Source organism: Magnolia sinica, chromosome 10, assembly GCF_029962835.1.
Source record: "Magnolia sinica isolate HGM2019 chromosome 10, MsV1, whole genome shotgun sequence".
NCBI lineage: Eukaryota > Viridiplantae > Streptophyta > Magnoliopsida > Magnoliales > Magnoliaceae > Magnolia > Magnolia sinica.
In genome coordinates, this window is record NC_080582.1 from 70,887,641 (window position 1) to 70,913,258 (window position 25,618).

At 41.2% G+C, this 25,618-nt stretch overlaps 1 protein-coding gene across 1 annotated transcript; it reads left to right on the forward strand.

Moving 5' to 3' along the window:
- The first annotated feature begins 10,001 nt into the window (after positions 1 to 10,001).
- LOC131216946 (probable disease resistance RPP8-like protein 4) lies at positions 10,002 to 13,412 on the forward strand. Its single transcript, XM_058211594.1, has 2 exons — positions 10,002 to 12,442; positions 12,479 to 13,412. Exons 1-2 carry the CDS (start codon positions 10,606 to 10,608, stop codon positions 13,339 to 13,341), a joined length of 2,700 nt encoding a protein of 899 aa, XP_058067577.1. The 5' UTR covers positions 10,002 to 10,605; the 3' UTR covers positions 13,342 to 13,412.
- The last annotated feature ends 12,206 nt before the right edge of the window (positions 13,413 to 25,618 follow it).

A 25,618-nucleotide genomic window follows, 5' to 3' on the forward strand; every position in this document is an offset into this window, starting at 1 on the left:
GCCTTCTCAACCAGTTGCATGTAATCTCGTCATCCATGTGGTTCTGCCTACCTAATATCTGACAAGAATAAAAATAAAAATAAAAACAAAAATAAAATTCTTGTTAAATTTATGGATTTGCAAAATCCAGAGTCTACCATTTGGAACCAAACTACAGTGCCTTTTTGTTTTTAAAAATTCTCTCATTTGAGAATTTGCGAAGTCACTCGTTTTTTTTTTTTTTTTCAAAAATCCTATCTGGATTTGTGGCAAGTCCATGAATTAGTGGAGGCGTGGATTCTGAAAATCCATGATTTAGTAAATCCACAACGAAGGGAAAAAAAAAAAAACAAAGAGATGAAATCCATGGGTTCCAAAACCTTGATTCAGAAAAATCTTGAATTTGGCAAATCCACAACATGAGATTTAAATCCATGGGTTCGACCAAATCCCTGTCCCATATTTCTCACCCCAAACAACCCCTAAAACTCCAACTGGGATCTGGCGCTCTGGGCAGTGTATTAAATTAGGCAAAAAGGAATTGCAGACGTTGGTTGTAGGAACTTAAATTGTGTATAACCCACTTCAGATTGAATATATGTTATTGATGTCTCAAATATTTTCAGCAACAAGGGATGCCATTGACAGTCCAGTAGATGCCATCGAGCTCTGTTTGATTCCATCGAACAGTTGTTCCATGCCATTGAGAAAATCTGAAATTTCACATGTTGATTGCTGGAATCTTTGGGTGTCCTACTCGATGCCATTGGGTGAAGTTCATCGAAGTTAGTTTGATGACATCCAAGAACCATCAAAGTGCCATCGAGAAAATCTAAATTTTCATGTTTTGTTGCTGGAACGCTTTTGTGTTATATTCGATGACATCAAGGGGTTCGATCGAAGTCCCATCGAAGGTGCCATCGAACTATCGCGCAGAGTTACGTAGAGTTGCATATTTTCGGGATTTATTTCCATTTCCAATTGTGATTCTCCTAGATGATATAAATATGGGTGTAATCGGGATTAGGGTCTATCAAAGGCTTTCAAATTCATTCCTAGGGTTTCAAGGGTGTAGCTTGGGTTGATTCAAGTCTTGTTCAAATCGGGTATTCTCTCTATCTCCTGTAATTTCTGCTTTCATAGTAATATCTGTCGCTTTATGCCGAGGTTTTTTTACGAAAGTTTTTTTTTTTTTTTCCAGGTTAAATTCGAGTCTTTGTGATTGGACTTGATTGTTGCGATTGAAATACTCTACTTTATTCATCTCTATGTGCTTCTGCGGTCCCCCAATAAGTGGTATAAGAGCAATACGTTGGGGCACAGATTGAATCTGAAAGTAGGATATCAATGACCGTTAATACTAAGTTCGATGTTAAGAAATACTCTGGAAAAAATAACTTTCAATTATGGAAGGTCAAGATGATCAACCTCCTAGTTCAGTAAGGATTGGACGATGCCATCCTTGAAAAGTGGCCAGATTCTATGACAAATGATGAATGGAAGAAAATGAATAAAAATTAACTTTCAATTATGGAAGGTCAAGATGATCGGCCTCCATACAATTGCGTTCAAAGGATGAAGTTCTCTACGACGTCATGAGAGAGAAAATTGCAGCAAGTTTATGGACGAAATTAGAAGACATCCATGCGAAGAAATCACTTGAAAATCACCTATACTAAAAGCTTCAGTTGTTCAATCTAAAGATGACAGAGGGAGATCATGCTGAAGCTCATATTAGCAACTTTAACAAGATGATTTACAAATTGTTAGATGTGGAGGAAATGATAAAGGATGAAGATCAGACATGTATCCTGTTGAATTCTCTTTCGGCTTTATATGAGTCATTTAAGGACTCGTTTTGCACCGGTAGATAGACCCTTAATGTCGATACCATTATCTCAGCCCTTTAAGGAAATGTGATGAGAAAGAAAAACGGTGACATGGGTGCCTCTACTGATGTATTGGTTACGATGGGGCAAAATTCTGAGCGGGACAGTAGATCTTCTCGATCGAGATCCAAATCTAAGAGCAAGGGCAAGAGGAAGTTGAAGTGCTGAAAATGTGGGATGTCTGGGGGCGTGAAGAAGGATTGTAAAAGTCCTAAGGTAATAAAAGAGAACTCAGAGGCTTCTTCCAGGGAGGCCAATACTGCCACATTTGATGAAAGTACGAGTGGAAGTGACATGTTGTTTGTGTCCATAGTCGGACACTTACACGATGATCGTAGGGACGAGTGGATTCTGGATACTGTAGCATCACATCACATTACTCCTCATTGAGGTTGGTTCACCAGTTATAAAGAATACAATGGTGGCCAGGTATTTACGGGCAATGATAATGCCTATAATGTTGTGGATGTTGGATCGGTGTGCATCAAGATGTTTGATGGGATGGAGCGTACCTTAACCGAGGTGAGACATGTTCTTGATATGTGGAAGAGCTTGATATCTTTTGGTGTACTTAAGGAGATTGGGTGTAAATTCACCGGTTTCAATGGTGTCCTTAAAGTTTCAAAATGGACACTCGTAGTCACGAAAGCATAAAGGCACGAGAATCTTTACAGGTTGATCGGGAGCATTTTATCGGGTGGAGTTACAATGGATTTCACGTCTACACGTATGTGGCATACAAACTTGGGCCATATGAGTGAGTGGGGTATGAATGTACTTTTTTATCATTATTTAATTCCAGCTTTTAAAAGTTTTAATTTAAGTATATGCAAGCATTGTATATATGGTAAACATTCAAGGTTATTTTTTAAATCTGGCAAACATGTATGTAAGGGTGTTCTTGATTATGTGCATTCTAATGTATGGGGGCTGTCGCCCGTAGTTTCTAGTGGATGGTTGTTATGGTTTGTCACATTCATTGACGACTACTTGAGAAAGGTATGAGTTTATTTTATGAAAAATAAATATGATGTTTCACTAACTTTAAGCAGTGGAAGGCAATGGTGGAAAATCAAACAGGACAAAAAGTGAAGATACTAAGGACATGTAATGGCGGTGAGTTAACTTCAGGTAAATTTAATTAATATTGTTAAGATGAAGGGATCATAAGGCACAACACAGTGCACCGTACCCCTGAACAAAACAGTGTGGCTGAAAGGATAAAATAGACTATCTTGTAGAGTGTTCAATGCATGCTTACTAATGATGGGTTGGGCAATGATCTGTGGACTGAGGCTATTAAGAAGCTTGCTACTTAGTGAATCGGTCCCATTTTATAGCCATTGATAGTAAAATTCTAGAGGAAGTGTGGAGTGGTTGACAAGTAGACTACTCAGGATTGCGTATTTTTTATTGTGATGCTTAATCTCATATATATTTAGTTAAGAGAGATAAGCTAGGTTAAAGGGACAAAAAATGCATCTTTGTTGGCTATGGTGGTGGTGTGAAAGGGCACAGGCTGTACGACCGGATCATACAAAAAATTATCCTTAATAGTGATGTCAAATTCGATGAAGGATCCTTATTCCGTAAGGAAGAGCAAAAGGTACCAGAAAAATTGGTGGTGAACGTTCAGTTAAACACAGATGATACTCAGGCAGAAATTGATGCGCAGACAGAGGTACATGAGTAGGTGGAGTAGCCATCTATAAGAAGAAATAAATCTGCTGTAAGATCACAGGTTGCGGTGAGATACAAGGATGACTCAAATATCATACACATCCTCATTACAGATGAGAGGGATCTGTTTACTCTTCGGGAGGCTCTTGATGAGTTTAAAGTAGAAAAATGGAAAGTAGTGATGGATGATAAGATGGATTTCTTATACAAGAACGAGACGTGGAAGTTGGTGGAGCTTCCCATCGGCCGCAAAGCGATTGGGTGCAAGTGGATCTTCAAGAAGAAATAACATAGGTATAAGCAAGGTTGGTAACGAAAGATTATACTTAGAAAGAAGGTGTCGACTTCACTGAGCTATTCACGCCGATTGTGAAGCAAGTATCTATCATATTCGCATTGGCGCTGATTGCTCAATACAATCTCGAGCTGGAGTAAATGAATGTGAAGACTGCCTTCTTACATGAGGAATTGGAAGAGAAGATCTATATGAAACAACCAGAAGGCTACGAAATAAAATGGGTATATAACAAGGTTTGCAGGTTAAAGAGGTCATTGTATAGCCTGAAACAGTTGCCTAGGCAGTGATATAAAAAGTTTGATTCTTTTAATGGTGAGTCAGAAGTTCACTAGGAGTGAATATGATCATCGTGTTTATTATAAGACATTGAATGATGAAAAGTTCATTATTCTAGTGTTGTATGTTGATGACATGTTGATCTCCATTCTTAAAATATCTGAAATCAATTTACTGAAGACTCCGTTATTAAGGACATTCGAGATGAAAGATCTGGGGCTACAAAGAAGGTTCTCAGCATTGATATATATATATATATATATATATATATATATATAGAGAGAGAGAGAGAGAGAGAGAGAGAGAGAGAGAAGAACAGGAGCAGGCTTTGGTTATCTCAGGCAGAATACCTTGAGAAGTTGTTGATCAAGCATGGGATGGACAAGTAAATCCAGTTAGTGTTCCTTACATGGCTCACTTCAAGCCATCTTTATAACGGTGTCCTAAAATCGATTAAGAAAAACATGATATGTCTTGTGTGCCTTATGCAAATGCGGTTGGTAGTTTGATGTATAGTATGGTCTATACGAGACCAGATATTTCACGTGCCGTAGGTGTTGTTAGCCGATACATATCTAACCCTAGAAAGCAACACTGCGAAGCGGTGAAATGGCTACTTTGATAAATTCGAGGTATGCAGGACTACGTCTTTTCTTTTGAGAAAACAGGGGCCAAGTCAGAAGGGTATGTGGATTCTGATTATGCAAGCAGTATGGACAGTAGAAGCTCAACTTCTGGTTACTCGTTTGTGTTAGCGAGTGCAGCGATTAGTTGGATGTCGAAGCTTCAGTCTGTGGTGGCTCTTTCCACAACTAAAGTTGAATATATGGTAGTGACGAAGGCATTCAAGGAAGGTCTTTGGCTGAGAGGGATGATAAATCAGTTGGGGTTTCAACAGGAGGCTGTGCTAGTTAATTGTGATAGTGAAAGCACGATCAATTTGGCTAAAAACTCAGTTTATCATTCACGTACTAAACATATTAATGTTCATCACCATTTTATCTTACAGGTGCTTGAGGAAGGAAGCATGACTCTAAAAAAGATTCACACCAGTGTGAATCTAATGGACATGCTCATTAAGGTGGTTCCCTAAGAGAAGTTCAAGTTATGTGCAACTTCTCTCGGCTTAGCGAAGGCGTAAAAAGAAGATAGATAGTGCAAGAGAAGCAACAGTGGAGCTGTGATGCAAGGCGAAAATTAGAGAAGAGGACAAGAAGCTATAAAGAACGAAGATTGAAGACATGGTAGAGATTGTTATTGATGTCTCAAATCTTTTCAACAATAGGGTCTGTCAATGCCATGGACAGACCAGTCGATGCCATCAAACCCTGTTTGATGCCATCGAACAGTTGCTCGATGCAATCAGGAAAATCTAAAATTTCACATGTTGGTTGTTGGACTCTTTAGGTGTCTTGCGCAATGCCATCTAGTGAAGTTCCATCGAAGTTAGTTCAATGACATCGAAGACCTATCGAAGTACCATCGAGAAAATTCAGAATTTTCATGTTTTGTCGCTAGAACGTTTTTGTGTTATATTTGATGACATCGAAGGGGTTCAATGCCATCAAAGTCCCATCGAACTATCACGCAGAGTTACGCAGAGTTGTATATTTACAAGATTTGTTTCTAATTCCGATTGTGATTCTCCTAAATGCTATAAATATGGGTGTAATTGGGATTAGGGTTTATCAAAGGCTTTCAAATTCATTCACAGGGTTTCAAGGGTTTAGCTTAGGTTTATTCGAGGCTTGTTCGAATCGGGTATTCTCTCTATCTCTTGTAATTTCTTCTTTCATAGTGATATATGTCACTTTGTGCCATGGTTTTTTTTTGAAAGGGTTTTTCCATGTTAAATTCGAAGTCTTTGTGATTGGACTTGATTGTTACGATTGGAATACTCTACTTGATTCATCTTTGTGTGCTTTCACAATTTCCTAACAATATATTGGTGTGATTTTTTTTCTTCGAATGGTCATCAGAATATTATCTAATTGTTGCGATTTTTTTTCCAGATAGTCATTAGAATATTATTGACACACGTAAATATGTATCAATTGGATTATATTGAGATTTTTGATGTTTATATTTATTTATATAAATGTGATTAATTCATTATAATTTATCCATAGATAGTCAGTTTGGCTTTTTTTAGATGGTCATCAAAATGTTATTGACGCGCGTAAATATGTATCGATTGGATTATATTGAGATTTTTGATGTTTAGATTTATTTATATAGATGTGATTAATTCATTACAATTTATTCATAGATATTCAAATTGGCCATCATAATGAGATGTAGCCAACATTTGGCGATTAAAAGCTTGCTCTGCTTCTCACACATTATAGACCATTATGCACAGTGGGAGCGATGCATATTGAGATACATGTACATATGAGATGTATCTTTAACCAAATTTATTAAAGAATTAAGATGAGATCTCACAAAAATCTGCACGATAAACTCCCTACTCAATCAGATCATACAAGCCAATGTATAGAGCAAGGATAGATCATTTGATTGATGGAGATAGTGTATAAGAGGATGAATGTGGATCATTTATGAGTGTGAATTGAGAGCAAAACATGATGCAAGTTAAGTTACCTACAAGTAATGTATCCATTCCAATTCAATAGTTGCGTGAGTAGGCTATTCTTGTAGGTGACTCTAATGTTCTTATTGCTCTACGCTACGTGGCAAGGTTGTGATCATGAAGCTACTTTAATATGCATTCTCAAGATCATGTGCACAGATTTGGCTAGGTCAAAAGCAAGTTGGTAAAGTAGCCAAATAAAGATTAGGGCACGTAGATAGGTTAGAGGAAGATCTTTGATAATCACATGGTGGTAATGATGTACAGAAGACTTATCTAAGGTGTCAAATCAAGTCCACTTGTGGTTTGATGCTATGCCATACCCCAGAGAGGATTACAGTCTTCGAGGTCTAACACTGGAGTTATTGGATTAGAGGGTGTAGATTGGATATTCTCATTAGAAATGAGCATGATATTTCAATGACCTTATTATCACCATAATATAAGAGATATTAGAGTTTATCATTAATTAGGATATCTCAATGATAGAGGACTATAAATAGGTGTAAGATTTTCATATGAGATACATCCCTCTCCTCTCAAGCCCTAACCCTAAAGAAATATTTCCCCTCTTAAAAATTGTGATTCACTAAATTTAAAAATCTTATAGTCTATATAATGTTCTCTTCCCTTAGGCTAAGAATTGGCACATTTGGTGAGCTTTCCTTCATCACCATGCTTGTTTTCAAGCAACAAAAAATATGATCGTGATTATGCATCTAAGGTAATTTCATTGCCGACAAAAAAACGGACATACTTTATGATATTTCACTTCCAACACAAATAGGTAATAAGACGAGAAAGAGAAAAGTCTAGTTGTATTGGTTAGGAGTGATATGGTATAAATTAAAGGCTTAAAAGGGCAAAGGAATGGGTGGAGATAATAAGGAAAAACTTGATGACATATGGGTTAATTGAAGTTAGGTCTCTTGATATAGTAACAACTCCATCTCAGCCGTAGTTGGCATCTTCTTTTTTCGCGGCTGCGGGTGACTAGACATCTCTGCAAAAGAGAAGATATATAAGTAAGACTGCATCCTTAAGAGTAATCGAGTAGATAGTGAAAAAATTACGAAGACTCACTAGCTAGAGTGAAGCCAAACTGATGAAGGAGTGTAGGAGTCACCAACTTTCTGTGGTCATGCTGCTCAGCAAGTGGCTCCCAAACAATCTTGATCTAGTGCTGGTGGTATATGGATAGGCTGGGCTGTAATCAGGGAAACATGGCAAAGAAAAACATGACGTCGGCAAATTTTTTTTAATAAAGTACAAGTGAAGCAGCTAAGAGTGTTCCCGACCTAGCAGGGTGAAGGACGTTAGAACTCGAGACCTCAAACCCTCTAGCTCTGCCAACAGAGTCTCTCACTCTCTTGACATGAAGAACCATTTCTCCTTCCAACCCTTATTAGAGGACATATTGTTGGTAATGATGGCTTGACCCTTACCCAACCAAGAAGAAAAGTAGTACCGACCGTGCGAGCCTGAGTTGCTCTTGCTTTTGTACAAGTGGATGAGTTCATTCACTATGAATTCAGAATTTTCGACTAACTGCGAGAGGATGGAGCAACAGAAGATAGTTCGCCAAACATTTGGATTTAACTGACCAGGGGCGACTCAAAGACTACATAAGACCTCTCTTATATGGGGTGGAGAGGCAAACTGAGGCACAAGGAAAAAAATACGGAGTATAAGGCGACCTCACCCCTGGGAGGTCAACTAGGGACTTCCCCAACTCGGGGGAGACGAAGTCCCACCAAGCTAGGAATCGACAACTCTAATCTAAGGGAGTCTAGGTCGCTATACTCATCCTTGACACAAAGGTGTCAGTAATAAGAACTAGGTCACTAGAATACCAGGAGGCCACCTTGGTAGGAGAGAAATCTCCATCGACCAGATTCGATAGAAGGGGGCGGAGGCCTTAAGGGATTAGACTTGGAGGACTCAACGACGACCAGGGACCTAAAATTACACATCCCATTCACTGACTCCTCCTGGAAGTGGTTAGAGATTGTGACCACCCCAAATCCTCCCCAGAAGACATCAGGGAGAGAGGGAAGAAGAAGGGAGAAGGAGAAAAGGAAAGGCCTAGCGTACCGAAAAAGTGCTCCGGGATGGGGACTAATAAGAACCAGAGGACTTCAAAAATTTTTTGACTGAGGTGAGACCGGACGTAGGTTGGCAGAACTCGGTCTTCTAAAAAAAACAAATAAAAGGAATGAGGGGGATCGGGGTATTTATAGAACTTTCTTGACAGCACATTTACTCTTGAACAGTGCAACATGTCAGCAGAGGATCTTAAGGTGATGCTTTGACTAGCACGCCCCTCCACATGGTAGTAAGGGATTCACTCAACCAATAGCGTGATGGCTCGAATGATAGTTGTCAGCCCGCCGTTTGTCAAGGATCTGAATGACGATCTTTCATTAATGCACGCCTCCTCATATCCCACGTTCATAATCATGCTTCCAGCAAATAACAAACCCAGGGTCAATTTAAAATTCAAAAAAGACTGGGCTGCAAAAATTTAATTTGAATTTGAATTCACACACTTTAAAACTAGTTTAAGATCTTACTTCTTGAACTCGTACAAGATGAGCTTGGGGGGGGGGGGGGCGGCGGCGGCGGGCCCCTGAGTCAGGAAGAATGATCGATAATTATGAGAGAATGGAAACCGAGGTGGTCGAAGGCCCAGGGCAGGTTCTGAGCAGAGCTGTCTAGAGCATAGGGCTCAGAGATAAAATGAGCAACTCTCTCAACGAAGGGACGAGCCCTGAGTTGAGCTGTTTGAGGAAAGAGCTTAGTGGGGGAAGATTCGTTTCACCATGAACATCTATAACACAGGCGAAAGATCCGTAAGGCAAGAAGTTTAGATCCGAGCTCTCCCATGTTTCAAACTGATCCAACCGAACAACGCTAAGATGGTACAAGTAACCCGGAGGGAATTACGCCCAGATCTAGAAATATAGAGCTCGTCCTGATCTCGATCGAAGATCACGCCAACTGAGACAGACTCGATGACACTTTCAGAAGTAGTTTCATACCCAAATAGAAGCTATCTAGTGTATCCCATTAAGACATGACAGTTTTAAAACTGCCAAAGGACCAACTACCCCAAACAAGAAGATGTAAGCTTAAAAACCAACCGTCTAATCCTTGGTCCAAGTTTATCAGCTTAACTTAGGCATCAAAGGGTTCATAGCAGGTTACAGCAACATGGTTGCCCACTTCTCTCTGATATTCACGGGAGTAATGGTGGGCATACCTTTACGATGAATTATATCTGTCATATCCGTTGGCCCAAAATCTGACGACAACAAATAGTGTCTTCATGCATTAGTTTTGTACTCGTGGACCCACTATTGTTGATAAGACCGTTGGACATATCGGACCGACTCAGATGGCATGGCTTGGAACTCCTCAAATCTTGTGGTATCTAGCCACGCTTTTTTTTTACCCTCTTCTTGACAAATTGTGCTTTAACCCTTCATCCCATTTTTTACTCTTCAAATGGGAACATTCCTCACAACTGTCCACGTTTCTGCAAGGAAGGCTCAAGGGGCCACGATCTTCCAATCTGGAATCCCCATCCATAATGACAGCCATCAGATGAACGGTTTCGATTGCATCCCAAAACTTATTTTTTGAAAGAGGTGGAGGGAAGGAATAACGTGGGAAGGAAAAAAGCAAGGGAAAAGAAGAGGACTCAAGGCTACATTATGCTTTCCTTTTAAAACAAGAGAGAATTGGATTCTGCTTTGATTGGCCAAAGCAAGTGAAAGAATAATTGTGAAAGAAAGGATGTCTGAGAGAAGGCTATCTCTCATTCTGCATCTGTGAGTTTTGGGCAAGTGATTGAAGTTTCTCGTGAGAAGAAGAAAGAGACTAAGAAGATGGCTGTTGAGGCTGCTGTTTCCTTGGTTTTAGGAAAACTCAGTGATTTCCTGGTTCAAGAGGCAGTTTCCCTCTACCAAGTGCGTGATCAGGTCGAGTCGGTCGAGAGAGAATTGAGGCGGATGCGGTGTTTCTTGAAAGACGCTGACGCAAAACAAAGTGGTGATGAAAGAGTGAAGAATTGGGTGGCAGATGTGAGAGATGTTGCTTATGATGCAGAAGACATCGTCGACACCTTCATCCTCAGAATAGAACAAAAAAGGAGAAGTGGGTTCGTTGGTTCCCTCAAAAGGTGCATGTTCATCAATGTTGAATTATCGGCTCGACATGAGATCAGCAATGGGATCGAACGGATAAAGAATAAAATCCAGGAGATCTCTGCAAGCACGGAAAGGTATGGCATTAAAGATATTAGCAGAGTCGAAGAAGGAAGCAGCTCCAGGGGTGAAAGTCTGCGCGAGCAAAGGCAAACTTCTCCTCTCTTTGGAGAGACAGAAGTCGTCGGTTTTGAAGAAGACATAAAGGCATTGGTGGGACGGTTGATCGATGTTGATTTACGACGCTGTGTGGTTTCTGTGGTTGGAATGGGTGGTCTGGGCAAGACCACTCTTGCCATTAAAGTTTATAATAACGATGCAGTTAAGAAACATTTCGATTGCTGTGCTTGGATTTTTGTATCTGAAGAATATGTTGTGAAAGATCTTTTGCAAAAACTTATAAAAGATTTCATGACTCTTTCTAAAGAAGAGCTTGATATGGTGGAGAAGATGAATGCTGTTCAGTTGAGAGAGAAGCTTTCCAATCATTTGAAGGAGAAGAGATATCTTCTGGTTTTGGACGATATATGGAAGACTGAAGCGTGGGGGTCTTTAGTGGCTGCTTTTCCAGATACGAATAACGGAAGTCGAGTCCTACTCACCACCCGCAACAGAGAGGTAGCTTCATATGCAGATGCACGGAGCTCTCCCCTCGAGCTGAAGCTTTTAGGAGATGAAGACGCATGGAAATTGTTCTGCAAAAAAGCATTCTTAGAACAGGGTATCCATTACCCGCAAAATTTAGAGAAGATAGGAAGAATGATTGTAGAAAAATGCGGTGGTCTGCCTCTTGCTATTGTCGTGATAGGGAGCTTACTATCAAGGAAACCAATGAATTCAAATGAGTGGGAGAAAGTGCAAAAGAGAATTAGCTCGCAATTGGTTGGTGATGAATCTCCAATCAGAAGAATATTGGATTTGAGCTATGAAGATCTACCTTACCGACTGAAGCCACTCTTTCTGTACTTGGGTGTTTTTCCAGAAGACCATGAGATCAGTGCTAAGAAATTGATTCACCTGTGGACTGCAGAAGGATTTGTAGAGGCAACAGGGGAAGAAACGGTGGAGGAAGCTGCAGAATTTTGCATGGAGGAGCTGATCCATAGAAGCCTGATTCAAGTGTCAAAAAGTAATTCCGTTGGTGGAATTAAAAGCTGCCGCATACATGATCTCTTACGTGAACTCTCCATTTCAAAAGCCAAGGAAGACAAATTCCTAGACGTTCATCAAGAACATACAAATCCTCTCTCTCCATCAAAAGCGCGCCGTCTTGCTATTCATCAGGCACCTAGTAAGTACACTTGTTTAAATCGCACCAACTCACACCTTCGTTCACTGTTATGGATCGATTTAACGGAGGGAGAAGTTGAAAAAAAGCAAGAGCAGTTTCTTTTCAGAGGATTCAGTTTGCTTAGGGTGTTAGATATATCTTATATGAGAATGAGAAAGCTTCCAAAAGAAATAGGTACACTGATCCACTTGAGATACCTTGGCTTCTGCTTAACTGGCGTGGACAGCTGTGACTGTTGCTTAAATGGGTGTGATTCGGTCGTAGTAAGCCTCCCATCATCCATGAGCAATCTCCACAATTTAGAAACGCTTTATGTAAAATCATCAATTCAGCCATTTTACATACCCACTTTTATTTGGAAGATGCAACAATTAAGGCATGTGAATGTGTGGTCTAAAATAGTGGGGCGTCCATCACTCGGACTTGATTCTTTAGTTAATCTCCAGACTCTAAAACACGTGAATGCTGGCGATTGGATAGGGGATTGTTTGGAGAAGCTAACTAATCTAAAGAAACTGGGAATAGGGGGGATCCACCGGAGAAGGCATGCAGAGGGATTGTCCAACTCTCTTCCCAGATTGGACCGCCTCCAGTCTTTGTGGTTGGCATGGTACAGTACTATTCCCGTTTTTATGCCTATTTCACATAACCTGCGTTTGAAAAAGATGTATTTGATGGGAAAGTTAGAGAAGCTACCTGAGTCGAATGAATTCTCACCTAACCTCACCAAGCTTACTTTGGAAGACTCCGAGTTAATGGAAGACCCGATGGCGACATTGGAGAAACTACCCAACCTTCGGATTCTCAGATTTCATGATTATTCATACGTGGGAAAGGAAATGGTCTGCTCTGCACAAGGGTTTCCTCAACTCGAATCCTTGCATGTTACAGGGTTACCTGAATTGGAAGAGTGGAGAGTGGAGGAAGGAGCAATGCCGATGCTTTTACATTTGCTGATTGGGGGCTGCTATCATTTAAAGATGCTTCCAGAAGGACTTCAACACGTGACTACCCTCAAGAAATTGGAGATGCTGTACACGCGAAATGAATTCAAGGCCAGAATGCAGGAAAATGGCGGAGAGGATTGGCATAAGATTCAACATATACCCTCAATCGAAATAAATTAGTGATCTATCAAAGGCAGGTGGATTTAGTTGCTTGTTTCTTCCACCAACGGAATGGAAGGGCAAATTCAGCGTCTCTACAAAAGCCCGTGAGTTTTTTTTTTTTTCGTTGATTTCCCTCCTCTTGATTAGCTCTAGGCAATACTGTCTCCTGCATATCATGCATGTTAGTTGTTGGTTGAAATGCCCCAACCAAGAATGTCTGAGGCCATTACTTCATCTACCTATATGAATTGTCCCACATGAATGTGTGATTGGATAAGTGGCACCAGTCTGATTGCTCCCTGTTGATCGTGAACTTTTGATCATTTTGGCTTCCAGCTTGATGGCCACCATTCAAACAGTAAGAATGAGCTTGCCAGTGCTATTTTTGGGCTCTTGTCTATCTGGGAAAGGGTTCACTAGAGCAATGGTTATGATCCTCTAAGCATGCAGCCACATGGACAGCTCTTAACATGCACTATCTTTTCTTTGAATGTTCAAGGATGTTTTGAGATTTGAATATCTCAAGCCTTCACAATCCAAATGTTGTATTGCCCAAGTGATCTTTCTAATCATCGATTGCGATACGTGCCATGATAGAAGAGGTTGGTTGATTCTACATGCATATAGATCCCAATCACTCTAACGTCGCTACTCATCCAATGTTGTACTCGTGTGCAAGATCAAGCCATCCATCAGGTGCAGCCATTGTGATTGTACCCTGACCCATGAATCAGAATGGTCCAATGTGCAGGCGATCCACATGCATATATTGAATCTGGTTATGAGATTTTATTAATACAAATTGTATAGATTAGGAAATGATTTCTTTCTTAGTTTTAGATAAATTCTCTCTTTTACTTAGTACAATAAAGAGCCACCTCTAAATGAGTTTTATGTATGCCTTGCACTAATCCTACTCAAATTGAGTTACATAATATCTATACCCGAAATTCCCCCGGCTCTGCCAATCACATCTAGATGTAGGGTGCACCTATGGATTAGGTAAAACAGAACACAAGACATGTTAATGCAATGCAACTAAAACTATTTATTTTGCTTTAGTAACTCATGGAATCAATCTTTTTTTCAATTTTCTTTTCTATTTTGCTTCATCAACTGAATTTGATATTTATTTACACCATGAGTTTAGTGTAAATATGCTTCAACTACTTGTTTAGATTTGAAAAAGCAAATTATAGTACGTCATTATCAATTTTTAATCCCAGTTTTGATTTGTCGATTGTTGCCTTGGTAGGAGAGAGTCGGTGCATGCGAGGCGACATGACCAGACAACATGCTGATGTAGAGACTGTTGGCTTGAAAGTTCATTTCCTGTTTATGGTTTTCATACTTTGTCATTATGTATTATGTATAATGGTGTGTGTTAGTTTTTTGGATAATGTTTTCAGACATTAGCATGAGATGTGTACTTTTAGCTATCAATCCCTTCATACACTGGTGTCTTATGATGGTTGAAATCGAACAATGATGACTTAATCCTTTGTAGTTTTAGATTGTGATTTCAGCAGCATCCATCAGATTATTATGGGTTCATACACTGGTGTCCATTTGATTGTGAATTTTTCTTTTTGAATGTTGGCTATTGCTTATTTTCAGAGTTGATCAACAATCTAATGGCTTTGCTTCTTCACTGTGGCCTATTCATGTGGTAGCCCACCAAATCCTTTGGTTAAGCTTCACCCACCTCAGCCAACAATTTTAGGAGGTCCAAATTGGCATGTATATATGCCACATCTACAGAGGACGGGCACTAGCACCCCTGTGAGGTAGCTGGTTGGGTGGAGATACTCCCAGTAAAAACTAAAGTATTCATCTAGCCAACGATCAGGGAGTTGGGTCAGGTGGGGTTCTTGTTGGGCATTTGGCAAATGAGATACCAATCCTTTAACTAGGGATAGCTATGGGCCAGTTGGCCTGACTCTATGGGCCAGTTGCCCATGGGCCAGGTTTTGGCCGGTCATGTGTGGCTCAATAAATTATCAGGCTGGGCTTGGGTTTGAAGTCATTTTAACCCAAACCAACCTGGCCATAAGTCATTTTAGCCCCCAACAAACCTGGCTCGACTTTATATGCATGTGTTCTATCCTACAAATGCCCTGTTCCAATCGTTACTGAGCAATGCACGTACATCTTAAATGTAGAGTATTGGCATGTGGATCACTTAATCATAGTTCCAAAATTTGGTGACTTATACTGACAACCTCAACCATGCCAGCCAATGGCATTTACTAGCTGACCAATTAATGGTATAGGTTAAAAATCACAAACTTTATTATACACAGTATTTTAAGTGTCTAGCATTAGCGTCAGTAAATTTGGAGTTCAATTATTAAATATTGAGTCGAGTTGAATTTTTGAGTCAACCTGACCTAGCTGGATATTGAGTCGAGTTGAGCTTTCGAGTTTTTAACTTTGAAATAATTGAAGATCCAAATGAGTCAAACAGTGAGCATCTTCGGCACATTCTAGAGACAACTACTGGACCTGGTCGGCCAGTGGCAAATCTAATAAAGATCCTTGGAAACTCTAAGGACGTAGTAACTGATGTGGGAAAGGATTTCTTTCTTATTTTTAGATTAATTCTCTCTTGTATTTCTACAAAAAATATAATACAATAAGGAGCCACCTCTAAATGAGTTTTATGTATGCCCTGCTCTAATCCTACTCAAACTGAGTTACATAATATCTATACCTGAAATTCCCCAGGATCTGCCAATCACGTCTAGATGTAGGGTGCACCCGTGTATTAGGTAAAACAGAACACAGGACACATTATTGCAATGCAACTCAAAACTATTTATTTTGTTTTATTAACTTATGGAATCAATCCTTTTTTCATTTTTCTTTTCCATTTTGCTTCATCAACTGAATTTGGGATTTATTTATGCAATGAGTTTAGTGTAAATATGCTTCAACCACTTGTTTAGATTTGAAAAAGCAAATCGCAGTACGTCATTATCAAATTTTTAATCCCAGTTTTGATTTGCCAAATGTTGCTTTGGCAGGAGAGAGTCTTAAAGTGCATGTGAGGCGACAGGACCAAACAACATGTTGACGTAGAGATTGCTTGCTTGAAAGTTCATTTTCTTTTTATGGTTTTCATATTGTCTTGTATAATGGTGTGAGTTATTTGGATGATGTTTTCAGACATTAGCATGAGATCTGTTATCTTAATCTTACATGTATATGGATTCAATGAGAGAGATTTTTTTAGTTGTCCTCGGAAAGTTGACGCAGGAAAGGACGTGAGGTCGAGCACTGTCTTCCTCAAGAGGATAACTACTCTGAATCCATGGAGCTTCTCTGAACTCCTCATAGAGACTTCTTAAATCCATGATGAAAGAAAGCAAGAAAATAGAAATAAATTCTAATAAATTCGAAAGTTAATTGATTGATGAACCAAAACGAGTTCACAACCCTTTAAATAGGGGTACCAAGCAATGGGAAGAAATCAGAATCAAACTACAACTAAAACTCCTAGAATTCATGACTTACTGTAAATAATAAACTTACTATTTATAGACAATCGTAATGTCTACTAGTGTGCAAGGTTTTCGGCCAAAAATAGTAAGTGTCCTATTTGGCTTCACCAAGCTATTCTCCTAATTTTTCTAAGCTCTTTTCACGTTGGACGCAACTCCTAAAGCCCAATGGATGAAGAGTTATAATCAAATTAAAACTTACTATTTATAGTAAAAACAGAATTAAAATAGGGAAACGACCGTCGATCTGGTGGTATTTCGCAAATCTGGCTTAGGCAACCTAGCGTGGCGGGGTTGGGTGGCTACAGTAGCTCGTTCTACCCCAAAATCATATATTTTACGTCTGATAACTTATTCCGGATTGCGAGATATGACTGATTCAAGGTCCGACAGTCCGGATCACTTTTGTTGTTGACCGGTCCTTTTCTAATCCATCTTGGCCATGTAACTGTCCGCGACCCTCTCTACATCTGAAGTCAAAGGATAATCTATTCTATGAATCTCAATATATTCATCTTCTGTGATAATTTGTAATTGTTAACATTATTTTATGTTTATTTTATATGAGTAATTGATGACAAATTAAGATGAAACATCTCTACTATTGGGTTTAACAATGAGATTATTTGTGCCCTACCCCATATAAAAGTGTAAGTGTGCCACAAAAATAGGCTCTTGATTGGACCTAGCAAACACTTATATTAAAAGATTAATTCAACTTTCTAAATCCAGGATGATACCAACAAATTATTATTTGACCATCAGGTTGGTTTATATATATTCCCATGGCTTAATGTAGAAAATATCCAATATATAATTCTATATCAAGGATCAAGTGTTTATCAATTAGAAGCTATAATCATTCAAGCAATCTTACCTTGGAACTGTAACTTCTTGATGGTGTTTTGTACAGTTTAGCTGTTTTAATTTTAATTAATATATGCTACATTTACAACATTGTAGTTGTGCATCAAGGGTCATATTCCTGCCCGAGCATCATATAGAGTTGTAATTTGGGTTAGGTCAACACAATCATTATGTGTGTATTATGTCTACACAATCCATCCATTTCATGAGATCATTTTATGACATTAGCCCAAATTTGAGGTAGGACCATGTAAGATCAAGATGCGGAATTGCCAAAGGATCTACTGTGCATTGGATATGGAGATCTGAAGAAGGAGATGGCTTAGCTTGCTATGATGCCATCGCTGTAAAAATGGGATGTTGAGGTCTTCCTTTCCTTACACCTTTTAGAGAAGATACGATGGGCTTTTGCTTCTATCGGTTGGTGTTGGATTGGGGGCCCAACACCAATATATACAGAGAGGGATGAGGAGTTTGAAACCCATCAAAACTCCTCTCCCCAAAGGCTCCACACGAATTGCAATCCCAGTCACATTGAGATTCTGTATGAGTTACAGATCAAGCATTCCACCCCTATACGAATTTTAGATACATCATACTTATTGGGGCCCACTGGTACACCCGATCATATTATCCAACCCTTAAGATGATCCAGACCCTTGATCAATACAGCCCACCTTATAGAGTTCTTATAGACCACACCACAAAAAATAATGGGGACAATGACGCCACTGTTGATACTTTCTTAGGGCCCACTGTGACACTTATTTGCCATGCAACCTATTGACAAGATCATATGAACCTAGATGAAAGCAAAACACAAATATCAGCTTAGTTCAAAACCTGTGTGGCCCCTAAAAAGTTTTCAATAAAAGATGCTCAATTCTTTTAAGCTTTGGATCTGCTTTATTTTTGGGCCCATGCTTTAAACTCATTTCGTAAAATGTATGGACAGTTTAGATGTTGTGTTTTTTATATTAAAAATAAATTTAAAAAATTAAAGTTATTTTTAGAAAGTAAATAAATATATTAATTATTTAAACTTTCCATAAATAGCGTGTATAGCCAGTTGATAAGAGAAGAGGTTTTTGCTTATGTAACCACGGTTCAAATATCTCGCACTGTCCACGTGCAGCGTGGGCTGTAGGGCTGCTTAGGCGCTTTTTGGCACTTTATTAGGCACACTTAGCACTTCACACGTGCACATCGTCGTAAGGAGCAAAAAGAGCCTTAATATTTTTGGCACACGGTTCAAACTTTTTGGGCCATGGTACAACTGGAATTGAACTAGGGTCTACCCTATTGTTTTATTACCTTTTTGTTGATTGAGAGTAGTTGTGACATAATTGTACATGTGACACATATATCACGTGTCTCTCATGTGGATACGTTTTTACTGTTGGATAACTGTTTCTGTCTGAATGGGTACAGAAATAACCGCCATAGGACAGAGAGTCAAGTCTTTTCATGAAAGGCTATTGTTTTTTTTTTTTTTTTTTTAAATATTAAGCACAAAATATACAGAACATGGGGGACTCCTGGGGACAAAAAGGAGCCAGGAGAACAATACCAACCCTGTACAACACACCACAGAAAAGAGCTCCGCTCTCAGATTTCTCTCAAGGATCCTATTCCCATCGTATCTAATCTGTATAGCCTTTTAACTACTCTTGGGAGCTCAGAGAAAGCGAGGTAGGTAGAGTTTTGTCGGGACGATGCCTCAGCCTTGGCAAGCCCATTGGCAGGGCCGTTACCTTCCCTCGGAACAAGTAAAAATCACAAAAGTGCCCCTTGCCTTCAAATCATTGATTCGGGTCTACCAGTATCTCCATTTCCAAGACGGGGAAGATTTTCCTAAGAACGCATCGACCACGAATTTCGAATCAGATTCCAGGAAAATCCGATTATAACCCCGGTTAATACAAATATGCATTGCATCGAAAAGGGCCCTGGGCTCCGCTCTATTGTTAGTCCCGACACCATACCTACGGGAGAAAGCAAAGAGAAAGGAGCCGGAGGAATCCCTGCCAATCCCAACACCTCCAGAATCACCTGGATTCCCCAACGCGACTCCATCAATATTGACTTTTATCTAACCCACCTATGGTCTGGACCACTTTACCACCTGAAAAGATCTCTGGGCAGGGGTGCAATGCCGAATGTTGAGATGATGAAGAGAGGAGAGGTCAGCTCTAGAAAAGGTTTTGGCTCCAGGGCGTTGGTAGCTAATTCTTCCAAGCCACCAAAAGATGCGGTTGACGATTCTAGCCACTGTCGGGTGGACATTGTCAAAGCGAGCCGCATTTCTCGCGTTCCAAAGCTCCTAAAGAATGAGGCAGGGGATTGCACATTGAATACGGGAAGGACTCTTACTAGTGGGCAGAACATTCCACTAAGAAGAAAGTCTCTTGCAGACCGAATCCTAGTGTAGAAGGAGGAAATTGAAGATACTGTTGAAAAACGACCACACTCGGTCAGAAAGGAACCCGTTAATGAAGATGTGGTTAATGGTCTCCAGAAACGGGTCGTAAGGAGAATGATGGAGGTCATAGCAGCAACATTTAGACGTAAGACTGACACCACGCCCCTGAATTTTGTCATCCATCGGGATCGCGCCTTGGGTCAAACGCCAAACAAGCATCAAAATCTTCAGGGGGAGAAAGGGGTTCCAGATTCTGTTAGACCACTGCAGACTTTTGTATTTAGCTCTACAAAGAGCCCAGGTAGATTTAACCGTGAAGTTGCCCGAGCGGTCGTGGGGCCAGAAACGCTCGTCCGGCCCAGGCGAAGTACAGAAACCTTCGACAGTAATATGATCCAAGATGTCCTCTGGCAAGAGAGCAGCGATAGGCCTTGGAATGTGGGCCCCATCTTGATTGAGGACCTCCCTGATAGACAGGTGAAGAAATCCCTCTGAGATGGACTGAAGGGTGAGATTAACTAAGGGGCCCAGATCGTACCAATTGCATTTCCAAAAATTCAGATTCCCCTGACTGATGGCCCATTGAGAGACATTTTCAGTGAGGTGGGACATTTTAACGACATGTTTTCACATAGGCGAAGTACCTTGTTGACGAATAGAAGCAGGATCCACTTGAAGAGGCTGACCGTATTTTGAGATGACAAAAACAGCCTAGATACTGGAGGCAGAGCATGACAGCAACGTCCACGCCATCTTGAATCTCAAGGCTTTAATCACCTCCCTGAGTTTATGGATGCTCAGCCCACCCTCCTCTTTTGGACGAGAAATTTTGAGCCAGCTCAACCAATGAAGCTTCTTTTTTCCATCCTGCTAGCCCCAGAAAAAATCAGTCATCTTTGCTTCCAATTTATCCAGAATCTGAGAAGGGATATGAGCTGCCACCATCGAGTGAATTGGGATGCTGCCAAGAACATGATTGATTAGCATACATCTACTGGCCTGAGACAGGTAGCAAGCAGACCAACCGAGTATTCTGGACTCAATCTTAGCTATCAACGGGAGATAGAGAGAAAATCTGTTTCTACTTGTGAATAAGGGGACGCCGAGGTAAACGAACGGAGATGATGATCCACTTATACCGAGGATCCTTTCCATCTATCTCTTTCTGCCTGAAGGTAGAGAAGGGGCATGGTAGAAGCAACTTTTAGAGGGATTTATTTTTTGGCCTGAGAGTAACTGATAAGAGGAGAGAAAACTGGCCATAGCTGTAATTGAAGATCTACTTCCGTTGAGGAAAAGTATCGTATCGTCCGCATAGAGCAGATGAGTGATTTGCTTGCAGCCAAGCTTAAGCTTGAAAGGAGAACAAGCCCCACTAGAAACCAGATTTGAGAAACCTCTTCCAAGTACTTCCACAGCCAGAATGAAAAGGCTGGGGGAAAGAGGGTCTCCCTGACACGGACCTCTGGAAGACTTGAAGAAACCCGCACCTTCCCCATTGATCAAGACTGAGAACCAAACGTTGGTCCAACATTTCTCCACCATTTCAATCCAAGAGTCACCGAAACCGAAACTGGCCAATACTTGTTTAAGAAAGTCCCACTCAATTCGGTCGTATGCCTTTTCCATGTCAAGCTTCCGGATAATGTTCCCCCCCCTCCCCCCGAACCTTTCGACAAATATCTTGATAAATTTCCTGGGCCAAAGCGATACTTTTGGCAATTGATCTTCCTTTAACAAATGCCCCTTGCTTAAGAGAAATTAGCTTGGGAAGGATAGTGGCGAGACGAGAAGCAATAACCTTAGCGAAGATTTTGTAGATGTAGTTGCATAGACTTATTGGTCTAAAATCAGAGAAACGCTTGGGGTTACCCCCCTTTGGAATACGGCAGATGAGAGAAGTGGTGAAAGCGCGCCGGAGGTTGCCTCCTTGGAACAAGTGTGTGACTGCCTTATGGATATCAAAGCCCACGGTGTCCCAACATCCCCTAAAAAAGGCAGCAAACATACCATCCGGGCCAGGGGGCTCGTCAGTTGGAATTGCCATGACAGCTAGCTTAACCTCCTTCATGGAGGGGAGGTGCATTAAGAAGGCGTTATCAGCCATAGTCAACAACCTTGGAACGTTTGAAAGGAGATGCGCATTCTGAGCATGATGTTCCGATTGGAAAAGCTTTGCAAAGTAGCCAACTGCTGCTAATTTAATCTGGGTCGGGTCAGAAATGTTGGAACTAGAGTCGAGCTAAATTTTTGAGATGGAGGAACGCCTGGATCTCTCAGTGGCTTGAAGGTGGAAATACTTGGTGTTTCGGTCTCCTTTCGATAACCAGTTGGTTCGGGATTTTTGCTTCTAGAAAATTTCTTCCGCTAGTTCCATATTGGCCAGATGACGTCTAGCTTCCGATATAGTGGACTGGCTGATGTCGGAGGATCCTAACTACGCTTGGTCCTCCAACGAGGCTAACTTCTGTTCGGCCTCTCTGAGATTTTGAAAAACATTACCGTAAACAGCTCTATTCCATTCCCTTAATCTGCATTTAACTTTCCTGATTTTCAACAAGAGGTTTGACATGGGCTGCTCATGAAGATCTTCCATCCATGCATCGAGAACCACCTGATTAAAGCCCTAGTGAAGCATCCACATTCATTGAAAACGGAATGGTTTTGCTATTGAGGGGGGGAGGGGGGATTTCTAGGGACTGCAAGTAGTAAAGGGGAGTGATCTGAGTTCACCCAGGGTAGGTGCTGGAACTGGAATTGAGGACTGCAAGACAGCCGATCGCCATTGCAAAAAAACTCTATCAAGACGAGCCTAAACCCGAGCATTACCGGCCTGATTGTTGCACCAAGTAAAACTATTACCCGAATATCCCACGTCCATGAGAGCAGCTCCATTCATTGCAGCCGCAAACTCGGATGCACTTCTGTGGTCAAAGACTCGGCTACCTCTTCGCTCAGAAGGGGAGAGGACAGCGTTAAAATCACTGCTAATGGCCCACGAGCCTGAGATCCCGCTAGCCAAGGAGGAGATGTCGAGCCAAAGATTTCTTCGCTGGAGCTTAGAACATTTGGCATAAACAATAGAGATAACAAACTTTGTATGGGAGTTAATAACTTGGACAGAAAATGAGATCATCTAAGATGATAATTGAGTGACTTGAACCGATAAATATGAGCTGAAAAAGAACCAAAATTTACCTCCAACTTCTGCGTTTGAGAGCGAGGAATGAAAGCCCAGATTTAACCCCACAGATATTTTTTTCTCCTCTCTTGCCATAGGTTCTAAAATCGCCAACTACCAGGGATTGTGGATTCGAGTGTGTCTACGTGCAGACTGAAGGGTCGCTGAGTTGGCCACGCCTCTAGTGTTCCAAATGATTACTTTATCCATCAGTCACATTGCCGTAGTTGAATGTCCTTTTACATAGTCTCCTTAGTCTCTCATTCTAGTTCATAGTAACACCACTTCTTCCACCTTTATATGATCGACTACCGCCAGTTCCTTGCATAGCTGAGAAGGAATTCCAAGAAGCAAGAAGGGTTCTTGTGTATGGACACAAATCTAAGAAAATAGATGCCTGCCCAGGCTGAGGGAATGCCTCACCTTCTGACAACTGATCACCACTGTCTCCCTGTTTTGAGAACTCATCTCCACTATCTTTTTATTCCTGGATAAGATTATAATGTAGGGAATTTATACAAGGGGAGATATCTGTCACCTGAGGAAGGCTGGATCCATCGTTCAGAGGTTCCTGACGAGCAAAAGAGCCGTTTTCTGTTCTTGAAAAACTTTGGATCAGAGGAAGGACCACCATGATTTGTTGCGGGTCTAACACTTTACCAAAAAATAGAGAGGGTTGTCCCTCCTTTGAGATCGAGGGAGCAATCTATTGATTCTGATTCAGCTCTTTGAAAGGAGGCCTACTCTTCCAGAGGTTAATAGGAGAATTGCCCATTGATCTAGAAAGGAAAGGAGGGGGCCTGGGTACCCCAGAATCCATCGGAGGTGTCTGAGATGTACCCCGATTCTGATTGGATAGATCCGCTTCATGGTGCGAAGCTGCTACTAGATTCTCAATCAGGCTGATAGAGGGTCCACGAATTTCTTCTACAGACATAGCCGCCAGATTGAGAGTCGAGGAATCCGGAGGAACATAGTGAAAAGCTGAAGAAACAGAGAAGATATCAAGTATGGGTAAAGGTAGGGGAGGTTCCGAATAGGGCGGGATAGGATCGGCCTTTGCGACAGGGTGGGGAGGGGAAACAGGGTCAGATTGGGGCTGTGGGACGAGGGGCAGGGAAGGGTCAGGCTCAGACGCCCGAGGCGGGGATTGGGGAGGAATGTGATCCTGGTTGGAGGAGGAAGGAGGCTCTGATAGAGGGGAACAGGATAATGAGGGGGTTTCTGGGCTCCAATGGAAGGGAGGGTGTTCAAAGGGAAATTACGACAAATAGTTGTTGGGTGTGAGATGGAGGTCTTCTGGGAGCCATCACAAATAGTTTCCAGACTAGGGCTGCTAGCCTCCCCTTTTTCCTAGAAGGTAGCTTCTACCCACTCGCGGGTTGATCCGAAAGTGATGGGAGTTGGCGAAGCCTTGGTGGATAGTCCAAATCTGAAATCGCCACCCTCAATGACACCCAGAATTGGGTAGGAAATACCATTAACGAAGAGATTTCTGATCTTTGAAACCTCCGAGCCGGGGTGCAGCTAAACCCGAACCCTCACAAATCCTTGGAACGATCCGATAGTTGCAACATTGTCTATTTCCATCACATGACCAAAAGTCGGGGCTAAGCTTCTAATGGCGTCTGTGTACCAAGAATGGGACCGGATCCCTATCAGCCTAATCTAGGTACCCTAAGAAAACCCAAACTCCTTCGAGGTCCAAACGCGAATATCAACCAGCTCCATCTTTCGATGTAACTCAGCGTCATCTAAGAAGGTCGACATCACCTCCCTTAACTGAAATTTCATAAGGAACTTTGCTGCAGTTAACCTGATGATCTCTACCTTTGCTGCAGAAAGCTTAGAGGCCCGAAAAGAGGTAATGAGCTGCATTAGAGAGATTGAGGTGTTACATACTGTCACCACCAGCGCAGAGGAAAGGGAAACTCGAAGCCTCTCAACCACCTTGGGGTCTGCCGAAACTGAAAATCTCTCATCTTTTGAGGGATTTCCGGAGTGAACGTTTTCCGCCCGTAGAGGGCTAATCCTGGGAGGGGGTTGTGGGGCCGCCATATCATGTAGGAACTCACCAGGGGGTTTTGAGCAACAGGGGAAGGCAACACAGGGGCAGACCGAGACGAGGAAGATGCCTTTATCTTCTGAATTCTTGTAAACTCAATCAAAACGATCCGGCCATCAATCCTCCTACCATTCAGGCACCGAATCACATTTATGGCATCCTTCTCATAGCAGAACCTGATGAATCCAAAACCCTTGGATTGTTTGGATATCTTATCCGAAGGGATGAAAGCCTCAGAGATTTTTCCAAATATGCCG